The sequence below is a fragment of the Hyperoodon ampullatus genome, assembly GCF_949752795.1.
Source record: "Hyperoodon ampullatus genome assembly, chromosome: 7".
In the NCBI taxonomy this organism is placed as follows: domain Eukaryota; kingdom Metazoa; phylum Chordata; class Mammalia; order Artiodactyla; family Ziphiidae; genus Hyperoodon; species Hyperoodon ampullatus.
The window spans coordinates 58,836,584-58,858,323 of record NC_136920.1 but is presented as its reverse complement, the minus strand read 5'-3'; the positions used below and the strand labels follow the sequence as shown (position 1 = coordinate 58,858,323).

General features: G+C 41.5%; 1 protein-coding gene across 2 annotated transcripts in view; it reads left to right on the top strand.

The window, feature by feature from the left end:
• The window catches only part of MRPL48 (mitochondrial ribosomal protein L48), a 49,732-nt gene that overhangs the window by 14,005 nt on the left and 13,987 nt on the right, over window positions 1–21,740 (top strand). For both annotated transcript variants that reach the window (XM_079708731.1, XM_079708730.1), the window contains exon 3: window positions 9,858–9,946. In XM_079708731.1, the coding sequence (XP_079564857.1) occupies window positions 9,858–9,946 (89 nt within the window). The remainder of the gene's footprint in view (window positions 1–9,857; window positions 9,947–21,740) is intronic.

The window sequence follows — 21,740 nt, the reverse complement described above, 5'->3', positions numbered from 1 at the left end:
TATGATATGTCCTTCTGTTCCTTTCCTACAAACTAGAAGTTACATCTAAAAGCTTTTCTAGATTCAAGTTACACAATTTTAGCAAGAAAACTTAATAACTGATGCTCTGAACTTCATATTGCATCGTATCAGGAGAGGAAAAAAAAAAAAACTAAGAAAATCTGATCATAAAAGTGAAAAGCAGCCATTTTAGAGAATATGGAAAATAAACACACACACACACACAATACACACACGAAGAATCTGAAGGAGCTGAAGAAAATAAAAATCACTTGTAATCCTACCATCCAGAGATTATTGCTTAACATTCTGGTGTATATCCTACCAGGTCTTTTTCTAGGCATTTCTTTCTCTCTTTCTGTGTGTGCGTGTGCATGCGTGTGTGTGTGTGTGTGTATTTTTTTGTCTTGCAGTAATGGGAACAAATTATATATAATGCTTCATAATCTTTTTTTCTACTTAATCTATGGTGAACATGTTTCTACTATAATAAATAAATATCTACATAATTATTTTGAATATACTGCCTTAAATGGAACAACTTGTAGGGTAAGAATCTGAGTCTGGTTTTGAACATGTTGAGTTGGAGTGCTTGTGAGGAAGATATACTAAGTAGTCCATTGGAGACACTGATCTTGAGCTCAAAATATAGGTCTGGGTTGAAACTGTGAATTTGGAAGTCATCATATTGTTGATTTTAATTGAAGTCTTGGGAATGAATGAGACTACCTGAGGAGAACAAGTAGAGAAGAGGCCCAAGGATCAGGCCCTGAGGAACTCCAACATTAAAAAATTGGGTAGAGGGTGCAAGATATGGCTAATGAGCTTGAAAAGGGAGGCCAACGTGGTAGGAGAAAACCAGGTTAGTATAGTTTCATGGCAGCCAAAAGGAGAGTGTTTCAGGAAGGAAAGAGTGGTTAACCACGTTACAGTTTCAGCTGTGTGCTGCTGAGAGGGGATCGCAAAAGACATGAACTAACGACGTTCCTTGGTTTCGACAACAGAGGTGACCTTAGGGAGAGTAGTATCTGTGTAGGTGTGGTGAGGTCTGTTGTGGAAATCAACTGCATTGACAGGTGAATGGGAGTTCAGGAGTTAGAGAAAGCTATTACAGACAGAACGTTTAAGAAGTTTGTCTTTGAATGGGAGGAGAGAGAATTGGCAGGAGCTGGAGAGGGATGTGGGATTAAGGAAAGATTTTTTTTGATGGTTATTTTTCTCTTAATTATACCTTTAATTTTGAAAGATATAAAAAGTTATAAAAAAGTGAAAAGGATGATATGTCAAATAAACCCAGATTTGGCAATTATTAACATTTTGTTAGACTTTCATTTTTTTTCTTGTATATTAAAAAATAAGGATTATGTTCAAGACCCATTTATTCCCTACTCTTGGTATCATCCCTTATCCCATAACCAGAGAAAAAGTTCATTTTGAACTGGTATGTATTCCAAGGAAGGTTTTAAAAATATATTAAAATTATCAACCGTTAAAAATTATAAAAGCATGCAAATGGTAAAAATAAATATAAATTGACAAAAGGGTGTATGATGAAAGGTTGAATTTTTTCTATTTCCCACCTAGTCTCACTCCTCAGTGTTATGCATCAATAGCAGTTTCTTGTATATTTTTCAGGAAAGTTTTATGCATATATGAACATATATGTTATAATGCTGGACATTTAGCTTGTTTTTAGTTTTTGTTATTTCAAAAAATGCTGCAACAACTGTTTCTATACATCTTTATAAACTTGTTCTATACATTTGTAAGTTAAATTCCTAGAATTGAAATTGCTGAGTCAATGGGTTGTCAGTTGAAAATTTTGGTAAGTATTGTCAGATTGCCCTTCAGAGAAGTTGTATTAATTTACATTTCTATTTTCCTGCCAAAACTGGATTTTACAAAACATCTGACTTTTTTGCTGGTGAAAATTATGTCTCATTTTAATTTGCATTTCTTGAGAAAGTTTGTCATCTTTTCATATTTTTTTGGCCATTTGTATTTCTTTTCTTGTAAACTGCCTGCATATATTTTTTGCCCATTTTTCTTTTGAATTGTTTGCTTTTTCATTTTTGATTTGTAAGAACTTTTTATATAGTTCCTTTTTTAAATGGAAGTTCTTTTTAAATTTTATTTAATTAATTAATTTATTTTTGGCTGCGTTGGGTCTTTGTTGCTGTGCGTGGGCTTTCTCTAGTTGCGGCGTGTGGGGGCTACCCTTCGTTGCGGTGCGTGGGCTTCTCATTGCTGTGGCTTCTCTTTGTTGCAGAGCACGGGCACTAGGCACGCAGGCTTCAGTAGTTGTGGCATGTGGGCTCAGTAGTTGTGGCTCATGGGCTCTAGAGCGCAGGCTCAGTAGCTGTGGCACATGGGCTTAGGTGCTCTGCGGCATGTGGCATCTTCCCCAATCAGGGCTCAAACCCATGTCCCCTGGATTAGCAGGTGGATTCTTAACCACTGTACCGCCAGGGAAGTCCCATGGCCAGTTGTTTTAACATTTATTGAAACATCCATCTTTTCCCCATAGATTTGAGAATGTCACCTTATCATATAATAAGTTTCCATATGGATCTAGAACTACTGTATTGTAACTTAGTATTGTTTTATAGATCTGTCTGTATATTTGATACCAGTACCAAGCTGTTTTAATACTACTGGTTACTGTAGTTTTGAGGTATATCTTAGTATCTGATTCTGAGGTAGTTTTTTGTTTTATTTTGCTTTTGAAACTGGATTAAATGGGGCATGTTAAATGCTGTTGAAAAAAATCCAATTGAATAAAAGATCCTTTTGAAAAGAGAGGTAGGGACAGTAACAATTTACTCAAACAGCTTCCTATTTGGAGAAATTTAAGTTGTCTCCAAAATTTTGCAATGTAAACAACACTACGATAAACATCCTTGTACATTAGTATTTCTTCCCTTTTGTGATTATTTACATAGGATATATTTCTAAAAGTTTAATTGTTGGGTCAAAGGAAATGCACATTTTAATTTTTTTTTTTTGGCTGCACTGGGTCTTTGTCGCTGCACGCAGGCTTTCTCTAGTTGTGGCGAGCGGGGGCTACTCTTCGTTGCGGTGCACGAGCTTCTGATTGTCGTGGCTTCTCTTGTTGCCGAGCACGGGCTCTAGGCATGCAAGCTTCAGTAGTTGCAGCACACAGGCTCAGTAGTTGTGGCACGTGAGCTCAGTAGTTGCAGCGTGCGGGCTTAGTTGCTCCGCAGCATGTGGGATCTTCCCGGACCAGGGATCAAACCCATGTCCCCTGCATTGGCAGGCGGATTCTTAACCACTGTGCCACCAGGGAAGTCCCAAAATGCACATTTTTAAAGCTATTGATGTGTATTGCCAAATTGCTCTTCGGAAACATTGTACCATTTTATAGTTTTTTTGGTATTTGAGAATCCCTTTTTATACACTCATCAACATTGTTATTTTTTTAATATTTGCTGATATTAATAAGTTAAAAAATGCCATCCCTTGTATTTGTAATTTGCATGTCTTTGATTACTAGTTGGTTGAACATATTTTCATACATTTACTGGCCATTTATCCGTTCCTTTGCCCATTTCAATTGTGGAATCTCAGTGCCTAGAAGGCTCCAAGGCCCAGGGTAACTCACCAATATCAGCATGCCAAGGTAATTCTCTTTGAAAGGACACAGCTTTGTTAGCATTTTTCATGCATCTTTGAGATTTCTTTAAAGTCAGAAATTTCAAAATTGAATTATAATGGTGTTCGGAAAAGAAGAGTAGGAAGCAGTGTCCTGTTCCTACCTTTACACATCATACTCTCTGTGGGCCCTGGGTACCATCCCAGCTGCTCTCTCTAAGGGATGGGCCTCATTGTAGTCACCGTCTTTTTCTTACTGATTTAAACGTACATTGAGAGGTAGAAGTAAATATATAAAGAGGTCTAAAGAGGTTAAATGAAGGGAACTCAGACTCTTCTTATTATAGCATGAGCAAAAAGGTGGAGTCATCAAAACATGGTACATTCGGGACTTCCCTGGTGGCTCAGTGGTTAAGAATCCGCCTGCCAATGCAGGGGACACGGTTCGAGCCCTGGTCCGGGAAGATCCCACATGCCACAGAGCACCTAAGCCCGTGCGCCACAACTACTGAGCCTGCATGCTACAACTGTTGAAGCCCGCGTGCCTAGAGCTCGTGCTCCGTAACAAAAGAAGCCACCGCAATGAAGCCCACACATCACAAAACGAAGAGTAGCTCCCGCTTGCCGCAACTAGAGAAAGCCCACACGCAGCAATGCAAACCCAACACAGCCAAAAATAAATAAATTAATTAAATAAATTTATTTTTTAAAAATGGTACATTCAAGTCCAAATAGTTCAGTGTAATTAGAAAAACTGAAAGAAGTTTGAAAAGAGATTTTGAAAAAAGTGGGTAGCCGCCAGAGCCAAATCATTGCAGATTGTCTTGGTAAAATATCTCTAGAATTTCAAAACAAAACAAGCAAACAAAAACACCCCAACGCTTACTGAGCACATACCATTTGCCACGTGCTGGGGTGTATCTGCCCTTCAGGGATGTGTATTGGACGGAGAAAATGTCCTGTAATTAGACTCTTGGCTGGGGTTACCCCAGCTTTTTCCTCTTTCCCTCCTGCATAGCCCTGCCAAAATGCTTGTTCCAATTTTGAAGGAGAAATAATTAAAATGAAGTTGTTTATCCCCATCCTGGATTGATGGCTTTAGTTCCCAGTTTAGTAAACAAGGACATTGAAGGACAGTTGGCTCTGGCATATATAAAGGGAAGGGATGTGTTGTGGGAGAAGTCAATACATGATTACATTCTATAATTGTACTAACTGAAAGATTGTCAAAGCCTCCTTTTGAAATCATGGGGTTTTGTATCTTCTTCAACGAAAAGAGTTGCTTTTTCTCTCAGGAGGCTGCAATGTTAATATGACAGCAGGAAACCAGCTTAATGACACAAGCAGGGGAAAAAATTCAGTTGAACTTAATGGAAATTAGAGGCTTTCAAACTTGTAAATTTTATAATTAAAACAACTGGCTAATTAAGCAGTTTAACTACTGGTAATTTGACCAAAAACCTTTCATTTAAGAGAGAAAAGGGTTAATTTAACAGTAATTTGAACCAGCTTCTTAATTAACCAACTGCTCTAATTATAGAAATTGCCCCAAACTAAATTTGAAAATGCCTCCTTGCCAAGGAATTCCAGTAGATTAGAGGCTGAGGCAAGCATTTGTGGCATTTTCACCTAAGATGTGTCATCATCTCAAAGATCACTTTTGGTTCTGCTACTTGAAACCACTGGTGGGTGATTGAATTTCTGTGTACTTAAAGATGGTGACGAGTGCCTGGGTTGTTGTTGTTTTTTAATTTACACAAAATATTTTACTATATAATGGAGGCATGGGAGAGCTGCAACTGTAAACTCTTGATGATGTTTGTATGTTTAGGGCAGCACAGAGATGACATTTAAGCTGGCCATGGAGGCTGTGAAGGATATCACCTGTCAGAGAGGTCCAGTCCCAGCATGGGGGACAGCCCAGCACCACACAGAGGCATGAGAACTGCATGGTTTATACAGAATGGCAAGTGTAGCTCTGTGGCTGAGAAGCAAGGTTTTAAAAGCCTGGAGGATGGAGAGTGAGGACGTGAAGTGGTTGGAACTAGATTATAAAATTGAGACTCTTAAATGCTTGCCTAAGGAGTATGAACTTCAGGCAGTGGAAAATCATCAAACATTCTGAAATATAGGAAGGACCTTCCTTGTCTCATTTATTGGTGTTACTGTAGTGCCTGATACAGTGCCTGGCACAGAGTAAGTCCTTTTTAAAAATTGTGTGTGTGCAGTGAATAAATGGTTGAATTAATGAAAGAGAATAACATGATTAGATTTGTGTTTTAGAAGGATTAAGTTGTCAGCTTTAGAGGATGGAATAGAGAGGGGGGTGTGGATACAGGAAGACTAACAACAACAACTCAGCCAAGGATACTACTTGAATCTTTGCTTGAACTTCCATCCACACTCCCCCTCCCACCACCTTCCACCCACAACAACCAAAGTGATCTTTTAAAAACACATTAGAGGGGCTTCCCTGGTGGCGCAGTGGTTGAGAGTCCGCCTGCCGATGCAGGGGATACGGGTTCGTGCCCCGGTCTGGGAGGATCCCACATGCCGCGGAGCGGCTGGGCCCGTGAGCCATGGCCGCTGAGCCTGCGCGTCCGGAGCCTGTGCTCCGCAACGGGAGGGGCCACGGCAGTGGGAGGCCCGCGTACCAAAAAAAATAATAATAATTAAAAAAAAACACATTAGACATGTAATTTCTCCGCTGTTCAGCATGAAATCCAAACCCTTAACATGGCTCAGAGTGGTGGGTTCCAATCCACTGCCCTAATCTCTGGTGCACTCAGCCCCTCTCACTTTGCTTCAGCCACATGGACAGTCTTTTTGTTCCTTGAATGTGCCAATCTGTGTCCCCCTCGGGGGCCCTTGCACACGCTATTCCCTCTGCCTGGAACATTCATTCTCTATCTTTTTACCTAATAAACTCCTATCTGCCTTTCAGGTCTCAATTTATTTAATTTATTTATTTGAGTAGATAATGCATGTACATGGAACAAGTTTTAAAAGATACAAGAGTATAAAGTCAACAGTAAGTCTCTCTCTCCTGCCGTCTAGCCACTTCTCCCTGGGGATAACCACTATTACTATTTTCCTCTGAAATCTGGTTTCAGTTCACATGTCATTTTTTTTTAGAGGCCTTTCCTGATATTCCAATCTAAAATAGATCCACTGATTGTATTGCCATAGCGCTTTTTATCATTCATCACAATTTGTAATTTCATATTTATTTTGTGACTATTCACTCCTCCATTAATGATTCCCTCCTCCTACTAGACTATAAGCTCCATAAGCAGAATTTTGTTGGCCTTGTCCCCTGTTATATCTCCACCTCATTGCACAGTGTCCGGCATATCATAAGTACTGAATAATTAAGCCCTTCCTAAACTTTTTGCCTGTTTCTGTAAGCTCATCTCTTGCCACCCTGCTGCTTATACTCTGCCTTGAAATTCTCTCTCTGGGTCTTCCCCTCCCCATACTGTGTTCTCTCTAACTCCTAGTCATCTGTCAGGTTTTACTTAAAAGCTACCTGCTTTAAGAATCCTTTCCTGACACCACAAGTCCAGCCTTAGTGCCTCTCTCATGTATATAGCCCTTATTGTAGGTAGCCCTTATCACCTGCATTGATATTACTGTCTCGCCACTAGATCATAGATTCTGTATTGCAGGGACTTTGTCTTTGCCCATTGTTACAGCTCCAGCATCTAGGGCAGTAGTTGGTACCAACCCAGGCCTGCCATGGTTATTGGGTTGGTTGTACATTGCACAACTCTAGTGTGTGCCATTCACATGGTTGTGAGGGTATAATAGTTTCTGGCTACCCCAGTGGGTAGTAATAAATATTTGTTGAATGAATAAACATGCTTTGGAGAGTTCAGTGCTTTTTAGGAGGTCATGTTTTAAAGTCATAATAAAATCTTTTTGGATGGATTAATTTTCAAGGCTCTGATCTGAGGATGATTGAGTACCCAATCAAGGGGATTTGGATATCAGCTGTTTGGGTGGGGCCCCAGGTTGCAGAGTCTGGAACCTAAAGCCTCAAAGAGTCATCTGGGACTGTGGCCAAGAAGATACCTCAGTTATGTTCAGTGCTCTTTGGAAGCCTCTGCCAAAAATACCTCCTTCTTCCATGCTTGGTAAACTCTTACTCCTCTTTCAAGAATACAGTTGTCGGGACTTCCCTCGTGGTCCAGTGGTTAAGAATCCGCCTTCCAATGCAGGGGACGCGGGTTCGATCCCTGGTCGGGGAACTAAGATCCCACATGCTGCGGGGCAACTAAGCCTGTGTGACACAACTAGAGAGAAGCCCATGCGCTGCAATGAAAGATCCCGTATGCCGCAGCGAAAATCCTGCATGTTGCAACTAAGACCTGATGCAGCCAAATAAATAAATAAATAATAAAGATGAGAAAACTGACTTAAAAAAAAAAAGAGTTCAGCTGTTACCTCCCTGAACCTATTCCTCTGTACCGTCTTCCACTTCTCCCCGCTCACCCCTAAGGTGGAGTTAGTTGTTTTTTCCTCTAGGTTCCTTGCTCTCATCTCCATTAAAGTATTTCGTACACTATAAGGTAATTATCTGCTTTTCCATCATCCTTCCCCAGTACACGTTGAGTGTCTCCAGGGAAAGTAATATATTTTAGTCATCTTTGTAACTGTCCCAGTATCTATTCAGTTGTTGGCATATAATAGTAAATGCGGACTAATACACATCATGGAAGGGATCCATGATATACCAGGGTTGTCTTGATGAAATACTGTGGATTGTAAACATAGGGTAAGTCTCTGAAGCCACGATTCTTGATTGGCCTGGCACAGAGCAAACCTGCTTGGAAACATATTTTAGAAAAGAGAAGCTTAAGAAACATTTCACTTGATGTCATTAGACTTTTCCACACCATTTTGTGTTTAGCCCCCCACAAAGTGGTGGCCCTGGGGAGATGCAGGACCACAGGAGCTGGGAGGGAAGGGAGCAGAACCTAGGACTAGTACTTTTCCAGAAGGTAGGGAACAAGCAAGAGAGACAGACAGGCATAACAGAGCTGTGTAGGGCTGGTTCCAGTGAAGGGTAGAGATAAGGAGCTGATATCAGATATGGGAACGATCAAGTCTAGCTAGATTTTTTTTTTTAATTTGGCTGCATCGGGTCTTAGTTGCGGCACGCAGGATCTTCACTGTGGCATGCGAGATCTTTCGTTGAGGTGCGTGGGCTTCTCTCTAGTTGTGGTGTGTGGGCTCTCTAGTTGTGGCACGCAGGCTCCCTAGTTGTGGCTCGTGGGCTTCAGAGTGCACGGGCTCGGTAGTTGTGGCGCGCGGGCTTAGTTGCCCTGCGGCATGTGGGATCTTAGTTCCCCAACCAGGGATCAAACCCACATCCCCTGCATTGGAAGGTGGTTTCTTAACCACTGGACCACCAGGGAAGTCCCTAGCTAGATTTTGTATTCCAGAAATTCAGATGTTATAACACATCTGAGAACAGGCTGTTCAGTCACATAGACCTGGGTTTAAATTGCAGTTCTGCCTTTTACTTGCTGGTTGACCTTGGCCAATTCCTATTTTTTTGAGCTGCAGTTTCTTTATTTGTAAATGAAGATAAAAATAATGAGGATTAAAGGAGAATATATATATATCAGCAAGTCCTTCTTTGACGGGAATCTGGATGGCATATCTCTGGTCTACCACAGTGAATATGTGTATAGAGATCCTATTTTTTACATACACACTGTTCTGTACCTTAGGTTTTTAGTTGTTATTGTTATTCCCTTAACAAAGTCTGTTGGAGATTATTACATATCAACACAAATAAAGCAAATTAGGTAGTTTAAAAAACTATGGAAATCTGTGATTGTCCTTTTTCCTGGTTGTATTTGCCACCTGTCTCTTTCTCTGAACAATCTTCATTGGAAAACTTCAAAAAGATTATTGCCTGTTGAGGAACAGAGAAAATGAGAGCCCTGTGAGAATGTATTTTGTCCCCCTACCACCAGTGGCTCTAGCAGGAGAGAATTTCTCAAAGAAAGATGGGTGGTGGGGGTTAGATATAGTTCAGGGGCCAAACGGAGAGAAAAATGGGGTAAACCGAGTGTCAGCTCAGGATCAAGAAATAGCTCTGGTTCTTTAAACCAGCAAGAGGCTCACTATCCCCAAATATTCCGTTTCATGATGGAGAATTTGTCTCCTCATGTATGATCTATCTGTCCCTGGAGGAGCTTTGAAACAGGTTTGTCTTATTTTCTCTCTTTTAGGTGGCATTCTGCTGAGCATCAGTCGGCACTACAGGTCACAGCCCACGCATGGCATTGGAAGATACAAGCACCTAGTTAAAGCACAAGAGGTAAAAGGGGCAGGGGTCCTTTAGAAAAGGATAGCGTGCAGCTTTTACAAAGACCCCGAAGATCAGACGTGCATAGGTTGGATTATACTGGAGCTAGAAAGGATAGAGGGTTGTCCCTCAGTCCTCTCCAGTTAATTAGTTTGGATATGATCCAGAGTGGAGACGTTTTTGCCAGTTCCTAATCTTGTCCCTAGGCCAGGTTATCACAGTGAAAAGCAAATGATTTGGTTTTATTATTTGTGACACTTAAAGAAAATATCTTCTTAGTACTTAGTTCAATATGGACCTCACAATGGAAATGATATGTTCAGTTCAGTTGAATGAATGGTTTGTGGCACATAGAGGTGGATTAACATTTTCAGCCAAATAGCTGATTTTTACAGTATTTACAGATTTAAAATATGTATGTGTTTCTTTAATCCATTATCACAGATAACTGGGAGTTATTTCTAAGCATTGTAAGATTATTTAGCCTATTTCTTTGGCTCCAGCTGAAGGATTGCTTCTGTGGTGGTTAGATTTTTTGTGCATTTGCAGAGGATTTTGTAGTGGGATGGACACAAAACTGGCTTGAAAGTCAGACATTCTAGCTTTGGGTCACAATTCTATCACTTCCTGTAAACAGTATAGTTAGGAAGATTTTGCTGTTCTACCTGGGGAGATTTCAACACCGCTTTTGGTTCTTTGGCTTAGTTCGATGCTCCCATGCAACCCCGCACATCTCCCATTGCCTCTCTCACCTTGGCAGAGGTCCAGTACCACTGCATTTGGGCCTCGGAAGCCACTAAACTTGCCACGTTCTCCTGAGCAACATCCTTATATCAAGGAATTTCATGACAGGAGTGTTGCCACACCTGAGGCTTGTATCAGGCACCTTCCCAGCAGGAAACAGTCCTACTAAAATTGTTCCTTTGTGATGAGAAGAGTACTGAATTGGGAACCAGGAAACTTGTGTTCTAGGCTTGGTTCTGCCAGTTATTAGCTTCGTGATTTGGGGTAAGTTAACCTAACCTCTTTGGGCATGGCAGGCCCTGAAATTATATGTAAAATGTTTTCTATGTGTGACTTTTTCTGGGAAGAGAGTCCATAGCTTTTGTCAGACTCTTCACAAAGTTTGAGAAACTCTGGATTAGAATATCTTCAAGAGTCTTTCAGCTCTGATATCATGTAACTCCATAATGCTCTGATACATTTTTCAAACATTTATTATGTACTAGGTACTGTTGGGGGTGCCTTGCCTATTCATACTGGGTTGAAATAAAATTTTATAGTATGAATGAACAAGACCTGGTTCATGCTCACAGGGAGCTGATAAACCACATAAGACACAAATAATTATGCTCCCAAGCAGAAAGTGACAAGTGCTAAAAGGAAGATACAAAGTTCTATTTAAAATTCAGAAGAAGGAGTGATTTACACCCTTTCTGAGTTGTGACACCTCAGAGTAAGTTCTTGGAGTTGTTTTATTTGGGGATATCCCCCTTCTAAAAATCTCACATAAATTAGCAGAAAATAAAATTAGTTTTGTTTGGGTGTGAGTTTTTTGTTTTTTTTAATTTCTTGGGATCCTCCCTCATAGATAATTTTCTGTATATACCATGCTCTGGCCCACTCCTTGGCTTGTTATAAAAGGAAGCTTAATGGCATGTCTAATGCCATCTGTCCCATCTTTCTCTTCAGCCTCCTCTCCCATCTCATGGATACCATACTCAAATCGTCATACTGTTTTGAGACCTCTCACATGCTCTTCTGTCTACTTGGAAGACCTGCTCTCCTTCTTCACTTGGCCAATACATTCTGAACATCTAAATCCCATTGAGGAAGCAGGATGAGGAGGGGAAGAACAAATCTCCCCTTCTGAGAAACCTCTGATTCCCTGCACTGGGTTACTTGTCCTACCATGAGCTGCTGGAGTTCCTTGTGCTTCCTCTATCCTAGGACTTGCTGCTCTGTTTTTTTTTTTTTTTTTTTTTTTTTTTTTTTTTGTGGTATGCGGGCCTCTCACTGTTGTGGCCTCTCCCGTTGCGGAGCACAGGCTCCGGATGCGCAGGCTCAGCAGCCATGGCTCACGGGCCCAGCCGCTCCGCGGCATATGGGATCCTCCCAGACCGGGGCACGAACCCGTATCCCCTGCATCGGCAGGCGGACTCTCAACCACTGCGCCACCAGGGAGGCCCTGCTGCTCTGTTTTAACCACCTGTTTTGATGACTGTTTCTCCTCCTAGATGATGAGCATACTCAGGGTAGAGGCCATGTCTCATATTTTTTCTGTATCCTCAGTGTCCAGCACAAAGCCTGGCATCAAGTAGAGGACAATAAATATTGACTGAGCTGAACCTAAATGTGGTTATTAGAGCTGCCCTGAGGTTTTGTAAATCAGAGCTGGCAAACAACCCATTCTCTACAAACAGCTGCCTCCAGATGACCTTGGTTGCTTGAAGGGAGTGATGCTCCCTTTTGTTAGGGCTGTAGGCTTTTCTCTGATGTCATTCATTGTTCCAGGGTGGCTAGCACAATAGGGCTGGATGGTGATGGAAGCTGCTAGAGGCTCCTCACTTCCCGCTCGGAACAGCACAATGAAAACTTTCATCCACCAGCTTACAGAGGCTCTGTCCCAAGTCCCTGTCTCTTTTGTACCCCTGGGGAACTGGACTGGAAAAGCTAGAAGTCATCTTTTGGCTTCCTTTCTTCCCTGAACTTAGAACCTAGAAAAAACAATAAACAGCCACATTCCCATTTTTTCTTCTCTGACTCTCAGACTGGCTCCTCTACTCTCTTGAGCCCTACATCCCTGAGACAAGAGTTAATTCTCCTGCACAAAGTGGCCAACCCTTGTCCCTTTTCTGCTGGTATAATCTCTTCACTCCTCCTTCCAAAGGTCCCACACTCAGCCTTATGACTCCTGAACCTTGGGAAGGAAAAGGCACATCTACCTCACCTCAGCTTTCCTTGTCAATACTGGTTTTATCTCTATCTTGCATGGCCTGGTTTATAACTCTAGGTTGGTTCCCATCCCTCCGTCCTGTGCCCTTGTCCTTGATGCTTCTCTGAGGAGTTAGTGAGAAGAGAGATGAAAACGAAACTTCCTCTTGGGTGGCAGCATGGGGGATGATAGCAAACCATTTTTTCTGTATCCCCAGTGGGATTTCAGGTCTCTCAGCACAGACCCAATCTCCTTCTCAGTGATTTCCCATTTTGCACGCCATAGTTCAGGCACATTTTCTCATACACCCATTCGGTCTCATGCTTCTGTGTCTTTATACATGCTCTTTCTTCTTTAAGACATGATATCTTCCTTTTTCTTCTCTCATCATGTAAGACCCACCTTGACTCATGGCAGTGGGGGATCACACTTCAGAGCATATCTGCAGCCACAGCACTGTGTCTCAGTGTGTAATCTCATTATTCCTTCAACGGCCCTGCATCATTCTGTTAAATTTAAAAGGCTTCAGATTGTTTGGAGTGATTTTTATTTGATAAAAATAAAAAGAAGGGGCTTCCCTGGTGGCGCAGTGGTTGAGAGTCCGCCTGCCGATGCAGGGGACACGGGTTCGTGCCCCGGTCCGGGAGGATCCCACATGCTGCGGAGCGGCTGGGCCCGTGAGCCATGGCCGCTGAGCCTGCGCGTCCAGAGCCTGTGCTCCACAACGGGAGAGGCCACAACAGTGAGAGGCCCGTGTATACCACAAAAAAATAAATAAATAAAAATAAAAAATAAAAATAAAAATAAAAAAATAAATAAAAAGAATACAGTCCTTCACATTTGTATAGTGCTAGGTCATATCTCCCAAGACCACTTACTTACTTGCCCTCAGCTGTTGTTCAGCCTCCAATTTTAGGGTAATAGCAGCCCAAGAATAAAAGCATTGCCAAGAGGAAGATGTGGGAGGATGAAATGGAGACAACATAAATTGCTGTCAGTTTTAGCTGTTATATGTTCTATTTTTCAGGCTCTGGGGCAAGAGAGTAAGGTTTTTGAACTCAGACAATTTATTTCCTCTTTGTAGAAGGGCCACTAGGAATCAAGATACCTTTTCTCTTGGAAACTTCATGCTGTTCTGACTGTTGACATAGAGGAGGTGTTTGTCATTTCTGACACCTACTTATTTTGTTGTAGCACTCATAGATTGATCAGCTCTAACAGCCACAAGTCTGTGAGGAGACTGTGACATCACTCCCAGAAAAATCAGCAGATCAGAATCACTTTGTGGTGATAGTCCTAGCTTCCTGGAAACAGAAAGATTGGTTTTGCTGGCATGGTGACTGTAGGGCTAGACATGGATTATAGGACTGGCTTACAGAGAGTTGTTTTAAACTAGCATCCATGTTTTCCCTCAAGTCTGCCTCCTGTAACTCATTGAAAAGAACAACCGTTATTGAGTGTCTGCTATGTGCCAGGCACTGTGCTTTACACAGATGATGCTGTGGTGAGTGGGACACAGTCTCTTACTACAAAAAGTATGAAGTGGCCTGGGAAGGATAGTGCTCGAAAATGTAACTAGGGCTTCCCTGGTGGCGCAGTGGTTGAGTGTCTGCCTGCCGATGCAGGGGACACGTGTTCGTGCCCCGGTCCGGGAAGATCCCACATGCCGCAGAGCGGCTGGGCCCGTGAGCCATGGCTGCTGAGCCTGCGCGTCCGGAGCCTGTGCTCCACAGCGGGAGAGGCCACGACAGTGAGAGGCCCGCATACCGCAAAAAAAAAAAAAAAAAAAAAGTAACTAAAATACACGTGGGAAGTGCTTTGCTTGGGAAATGAACTAAATATCAAGAGAGCAAAGTTAAAGATGCAGTTCTCCCTGAAAGTGTCAGTGGAGGTGTTATAGAGTTCAGCTCAACAAACATTTATTAAATACTACCTGTATTCTTACACTGAGTATGTAAAGTGAACTGATACTCATCTAGGAGTATGCAGTTACTTAGGGTAGCTGGAAACACTGGGACTGTAAAAACTATAAAAGAGTTTCCCAGAGCTTTGCCAGGCACAGAGCGATTCCTGTGAAGACCTGACTTTTAGCCTGTGCCATTAGAGCACCGTGGTCTCCAGCCCACTGGGCTCTCATCCTGCCTTGCCTGTTCTGCTAAATTACAACAGTGTCAGAGTTTTAGAGAGATTCATTTTTGATATGAGTAAAAGTAATGATCTCTTCCCATTTTCAAAGTGTTTTCCATCCATTATCTCAGTGCCTCTCAATCCATAGGCCCTTGGAACACTGGTGATCCTAGAATGGAACCTCTCCTCAGGTTTAATAATGGCAATCTTCCACATTTTAGAAAGACAATTAAGTTAATGGATAGAATTTTCTAAATTACACGTTTTTCTCCCATCAGTTTTACTTGATGAACAGAGAAACTCATATGTTTTCATATTTTTTGAAATGCAGAGAACTCCATTTATATAATCTAACCATATGTTCTGCTAGTTAAGTCATTCTTGTTTTATACAGTGAAAGCACATTGATGAGTATTTCATGTGCTTCACAAAGGGAAACGTGATTTTTTCTTAGGCCCTTTGTAACCAACAGATTTGAAAACCATGCTTTTTGCTTCACCAACTATCCTGTGAGGTAGACTGGGCAGAAAAGGAAACTGAGGAGCATAAGTGATTTCTCTATGACCATATGGCTAGTAAATAACAGAAGTAGAACCAGAATTTAATTCAGCTCAACTCAACATTTAATATTGCTGGGCTCTAGAAATAGAGAAATGAATGAGACATAATACTTTCTTATTGAGGTAGTGGTTTGGCTGCCATAAGAGGGAGATCCACTCAATCAAGGGGCTTAAACAAGATAGAGTTTATTTTTCTGTCATATAAAGTATAGGTAGATATTCCCGCCTTTTGTTTTGCAACACTTATCATACTGCTTCTATCTCATAGTCTGAGATGGCTGCCTCCACTTAAGCCTTCATGTCCACATTCCAACCAGCAGGAAGGGGAAAGGGAAAGCAGTATGTGTGAGCTTGTATCCCACTGGCCAGAACTTGGTCACATAACCATACCCAGCTGCAAGATTGGTTGGGAAATGTAATTTTTATTATAAATGGTCATGTGCCCAGGTAAAATTCAGCAGGTCCATGAGTAAAGAGAAAAGAGAGAATAGATATTGAGGAATCTGGCAGGCTCTGCATACCTTCCTTAAAGAGAAAGACAGAGATTAAGAGAAATGTTTTAGAATTAGGCAGACCCAAGTTAAAGATTCAGTTCTTATGCTTACTAGTGTAAGTCCTTGGGTAAGTTAATTAACTTTTACAAGCCACAATTTTCTTGCCTTTAAATAACCATGTTATTTAAATGCTTTGTGAGAAGTAAGTTAAAAAAGAAAGCTTTAAGTACTTAGCACAGTGTCTGAAACATGGAGCCCATAAGTAGTTACTGGTGGTGATAATGATGATGCTGATGATGGCATTAGTCCCTCTTTTTACAATCCCATAGCACTCTACTTTCCTCCCTCAAAACATGCATCTTCTTATAATTGTTCTATGTATGCCTTTCCCAATAGATTGCAAGTTTCAGCAAGCAGAGACTATGGCTGTCTTAGTTACTATCATATCTCCATTGCTAACCCTGGTCTGGCTTATCACAGAAAATATTTGTTGAATAAATGGATACATGTGATAAGTGATAGTGGTGTATAATGAGGAGGGGGTTGCTATGGGAACACATAGGAGTAGTACCTAACTCAGCATGAGGAATGAGGGAAGTCCTCCTGGAAGAGCATGAACAGAGTCTTAAGAAATGACTAGGAGGGACTTCTCTTGCGGTCCAGTGGTTAAGATGCCACGCTTCCACTGCAGAGGGCATGGGTTCCATCCCTGATCGGGGAACTAAGATCCCGCACGCCGCGTGGGTGCCGCAAAAAGCAACAACAACAGCAACAAAAAATTACTAGGAGTTACTCACATTGAGGATGTTGGGTGAAGAGTCAGACTCTGCAGGGAGGGGAAACATTCTGGGCAAATGTGGAAAGTCATTGATCCTGGAGATGCAGTTGGGAAACTTTTAGCAGTTTGTTAATCCTGGAATCTCAAGTGGGCACTAGAGGATGAAGGGACATGAGTAGACAGGTCTAGATCAACTTTTTTTAAAGTTGCCATTTATTGAGGAACTACTGTATACCCTCATATGTCATGCAAAAAACCTGAGTACTGACCTGCTCGTTGCACTTTCAGCTGCGGCCACCTGAGGTCATTGCTCTTGGGTTTTAATTGACATGGTGCAGCAAGGTAGCTTGTGTTGAACTTGCCATGGGAGGTGGGATGCTTGTTATGATTAAATTGAGAGGATTGGTTCTTTTTCTTCTTCTTTTTTAAATTAATTAATTAATTTATTTTTGGCTGCATTGGGTCTTCATTGCTGCACACGGGCTTTCTCTGGTTGTGGCGAGTGGGGGCTACTCTTTGTTGTGGTGCGCGGCTTCTCATTGCAGTGGCTTCTCTTGTTGCAGAGCACAGGCTCTAGGCGGGCGGTCTTCAGTAGTTGCGGTGCATGGGCTCAGTAGTTGTGGCGCACAGGCTTAGTTGTTCCACGGTATGTGGGATCTTCCCGGACCAGGGCTTGAACCCGTGTCCCCGGCATGGGCAGGTGGATTCTTCACCACTGTGCCACCAGGGAAGTCCTGAGAGGACTGGTTCTTTCATGTGTGTCTTCTCTCTCCCTCTTTCTCTGAACTGTAAGCCTCTTTAGAGCTTGGACTGTGTTTTCTCTTTCTTTGGTCTCTTTCTTTAGAGTGGTTGAATCAGCACTTTGCACACAGCAGGTGCTTAGTAAATGTCTCATTCTGTAAAGCATACCAGTAGGATACTAGGTGCTTACCTCCAATTTGTAGTAAAAATAATGTCCTATCTGTGTACATTACTCAATCTTTCTTTAAAGATACCATTTATTGAGCAACTACTATATACCAGACGTGTAACCACTGTGTGCCAGGTTTTAAAAGCATTATTTCATTTTACAGTATTATAAATGGTATATTTTATTTAATCCTCAGATATGCTGTGGTTATTAAGGACCCTGTTTAAGGAATCTAAGACTCATTAAATGACTTTCCCAAGTGGCTATTATTTCCAGAGCCATTATTTGAACTGACAGTGGTCAGAATCCATCTAATGTCCATGCTATTTCCATTTCACAGAAATTCACTATTTTGAGCTTCACAAGAACTTTAGGTGTTAGAGATGAAGACACTGACACCTAGAGAGGTCACTCAATGTCATGTAGTGACTAAGACAGTACTTGAGCCCAGATTTTCTTTTTTTTCAGCCATGCTGTACAGCATGCAGGATCTTAGTTCCCCAACCAGGGATCAAACCCGTGCTCCCTGCAGTGGAACCACGGAGTCTTAACCACTGGACTGCCAGGGAAGTCCCTCAGATTTGTTTTGGCTTCCTTCTTAGTCTAGGGCTCTTTATGCAGCACCAGGCTGAGCCTCTCTGCCATCCCAGTCAGGGTCAGGCCTTCTGTCTGGTGTACATTTCTTGAGTGTGCTACACTGAGTTATAAACATAACCACTTGATTTCTGTGCACCCTACGGCTCATTATGGACTGTTCAGAGTACCATCACCAAATCATTTAAGTCCCCAGGTGTAGCTCTTAAAATTTCCATCAGCAGAATTTCTGGAAGCTGTATATGCTGCAGGCCTGTCAGCTTTTCATTTGAGGATTCAGATGATACAATTTCTTCCCAACTTTCCCACCCTAGAGAATGCCACCTATAGTGATAGGCAGCTACTCTCATTACTTTTGCAGAATCTAGAGGAGATAGCCTGGGTTCGGGGCCACAGACTCATCTTCTAGCCATGGCTAGACCCAAAGTGGTTGCCTTTTCCATTTCCTTACTATTGTAACCTTTAAACAAGTCATTTCCCCTTTCTGGACCTCGACTTCCTCCTTATATAAAATTAGGGGAGGAAAGAAGGAGAAAGTAAGTTATCTCTAAGTTATTTTCCAGCTATAACAGTCTGTGATTCTAATCTGAGTCCTTTCTCTATCTGTTTTTTGCCAGCAAAGTTCCCCAGTAGCCTTGGCCAAATAACATCCTTCAGAGGACCTCAGTTTTCTGTCTGTAAAATAGGAGTAATATGGATATTTCTGTACAAAAATGGTTTAGTGATTTATCCCATGGCCCATTTTGGGTATCATATTGTACTTCTACAGGGATCCAAGGATGGCCGCCATGGGCCAACTCATGGTGAATCCAGGTCAGTCACAGGAGTACCAAAGTTTGATGGTGGACAGTAGTCCATCTTCCCTGCCATCTTTCTCGTAGCCTCCATTCCTTTCCTGCCTACCTCTCCTTCATGGGCAGTCAGGGTGGCCTTCCCAAAACACAGCCCTAGTTATGTACAGCTCTTGCACAGATATCTTTAATAGTTCCCCATGGCAGTCGTGAAGGTCTGAACTCAGGCAGTAGGAATAAAAAGGAGGGGATGAGAAAGATTGAGCAGGTAAAATTATAGGAACTGGTTTCTGAAATCTCATGCACTCAAGCTCTTGCTAGCTATGCTGTGCCCTGGCTCAGAACTGAAATATAATATCACAGTAGACTCCTGATGGTGTGGATTGGTCCAGACAGATCTAGGCCAACATGGAAAAGCAAGTGAGATGCCAAGAGGGATACTAGAATCAGCTTTCTTCTTTTTGTTCTCCTAAAGCGACACCTTTGAAGAGCCCTGGCATTTTCCCTGGTTAAGAAAAGCCTCCTGCAGGCTTCAAAGAAGCTCCTCCCTTCCCTGATGGAAAATTTCAGCCACTCCCCTTTGCATTCTGACTTTAGCATTCTTCACAGCTCTGACTGCAGTACTGTCAGGATGAGAAGTCTGGATCGCTGCATTTGGCCTCGGGTATGGTGGGCTCTGCAGGAGAGCCAAACCCCTGCACCTTGATGGTTGGTTATAGAAGTTGGCTTCTCACTCATAGCAAAGTCTAGGACCCTGGGGTGACTACCACTATTAAGAACTTTAATAATGCAGAGGCTTCAGTGAAAAAATTTCTGCATTGGGAGTCAGGAGGTCTGGGTTAGTTCCTAGGATCTGTCCGGTGTGGCTGTGTGACTCTGGGGGACATGTTTAATCTCTCTGGGCTTCATATTCTTCCCCTGCAAGGATGAAGAACTGGGAAAAAGTTATCTCTAAATGCCATCCTATTCTAAAATTCAAAAATAGTGATTCACTGCATGTTGTCTCTCTGCTGGGCCCTGTGCTAGATGTGAGGAATATGAAAATGAAAAAATAATAATAAAAGTTAATGTTTATTGAGTGTTTAAATATGTGCCACAGATTGAATTAACTATATACAGTATTTTGTTCAGTTCTCAGAATATCCCTGTGAGATCAGGTTTGTATCAGTTTTACTGGCCTTGTGAAAGGACCATTTCTTGGTCCTCCCCCTGTTTCCCCAGATTGGGCCCCTGCTCTCTTAGACTGACCTGGAGAGCATTGATGTGAGAGAACCACTCTAGGTGCTCTGCCAGGAACACCTCTGCTATGGCAGTAACTAGGCTGTTGGCTGTTAGATAGGGGTGACTTAAGACATGTAAATAGATCCCCACCCCATTTTTTTCTTTAAAAAAAATTTCTACCAAATAGAAAGATTTATTCTAAATCTCCAATAATTAGAACAGTGTGATATTAGCTCAAGAATAGACAAATAGCCCAATGGAGCAGGATAAAGAATATAGAAACAGATCCAAGTATCTCTGAACATTTATTATATGACATAAGTGACACTGCATTGCAATGGTGCTGGGGTACTTGGGTCAACTGGATTGAATAGTCATGTGGAAAAAACTGACTTGACTCCTATTTCACACTGTACACAAAAAGCACTTAAAATGATTGTAGATCTAAATGTAAATATTAAAATAATCAAACTTTAGAAGATAACATACAAGAATATCCTCATGATCTTAAGGTAAGCAAAGATTTCTTAAACAGGACACAAAAGTCACTATAAATATAAAAGAAAAAAATGAGTAAATTGGACTACCTTAAAAATAAGAATTTTTGCTCATCAAAATGCACCATTAAAAAGTGAAAAAGGAAGACACAGAGAGGAAGAAGATATTTGCAACATGTATGTTTAACAAAGGATCATGTCTAGAATATAGAAGGAACCTCTGCAAATCAGTAAGAGAAAGGAAGGCAACCCAATCTAAAAAATGGGCAAAATACTTGAATAGGCATGTTATAAAAGAGAATATCCAAATGGCCAGTGGACATATGGGAACATGCTCAGGTTCAGTAGACTTAAAGGAAATTCAAGTTAAAGTCTCAATGCATTACCACCTCATACCAACCAGAATGGCTAAAAGAAACCGACCAGAAAACCTGACTATACTAAGTTTTGTAAGTATTGGCAAGAATGTAGAGCAACAAGAACGTTCATGTACTGCTGGTGGGAGTCTAAATTGGAAACCACTTTGAAAAACAGAGAACTTATTAAAGATGAACCTCTACATTGTCTGTAACTCAGTAGTTCAAGTTCTGGGTATATCCCCAACAGAAATACATACATATGTTCACTGAAAGATAAATGCAAAAACATTGGTAGCAATACTGTTCATAATGGCTCCACACTGGAAACAACTCTAATTTCCACCTACAGTAAAAAGGATAAATAAACTATAACATATTCATATAATAGACTTACTAGGGCAATGAGAAGGAAAGAATTCCTGTTTCACCTGAAACATGATGAATCTTACAAACATAATGAGTTAAAGAAGCTGGACACAAAAGAGAACATAGTATATTATTCCATTTTCACGAATTTAGAAAAAAGGCAAAATGAGCATA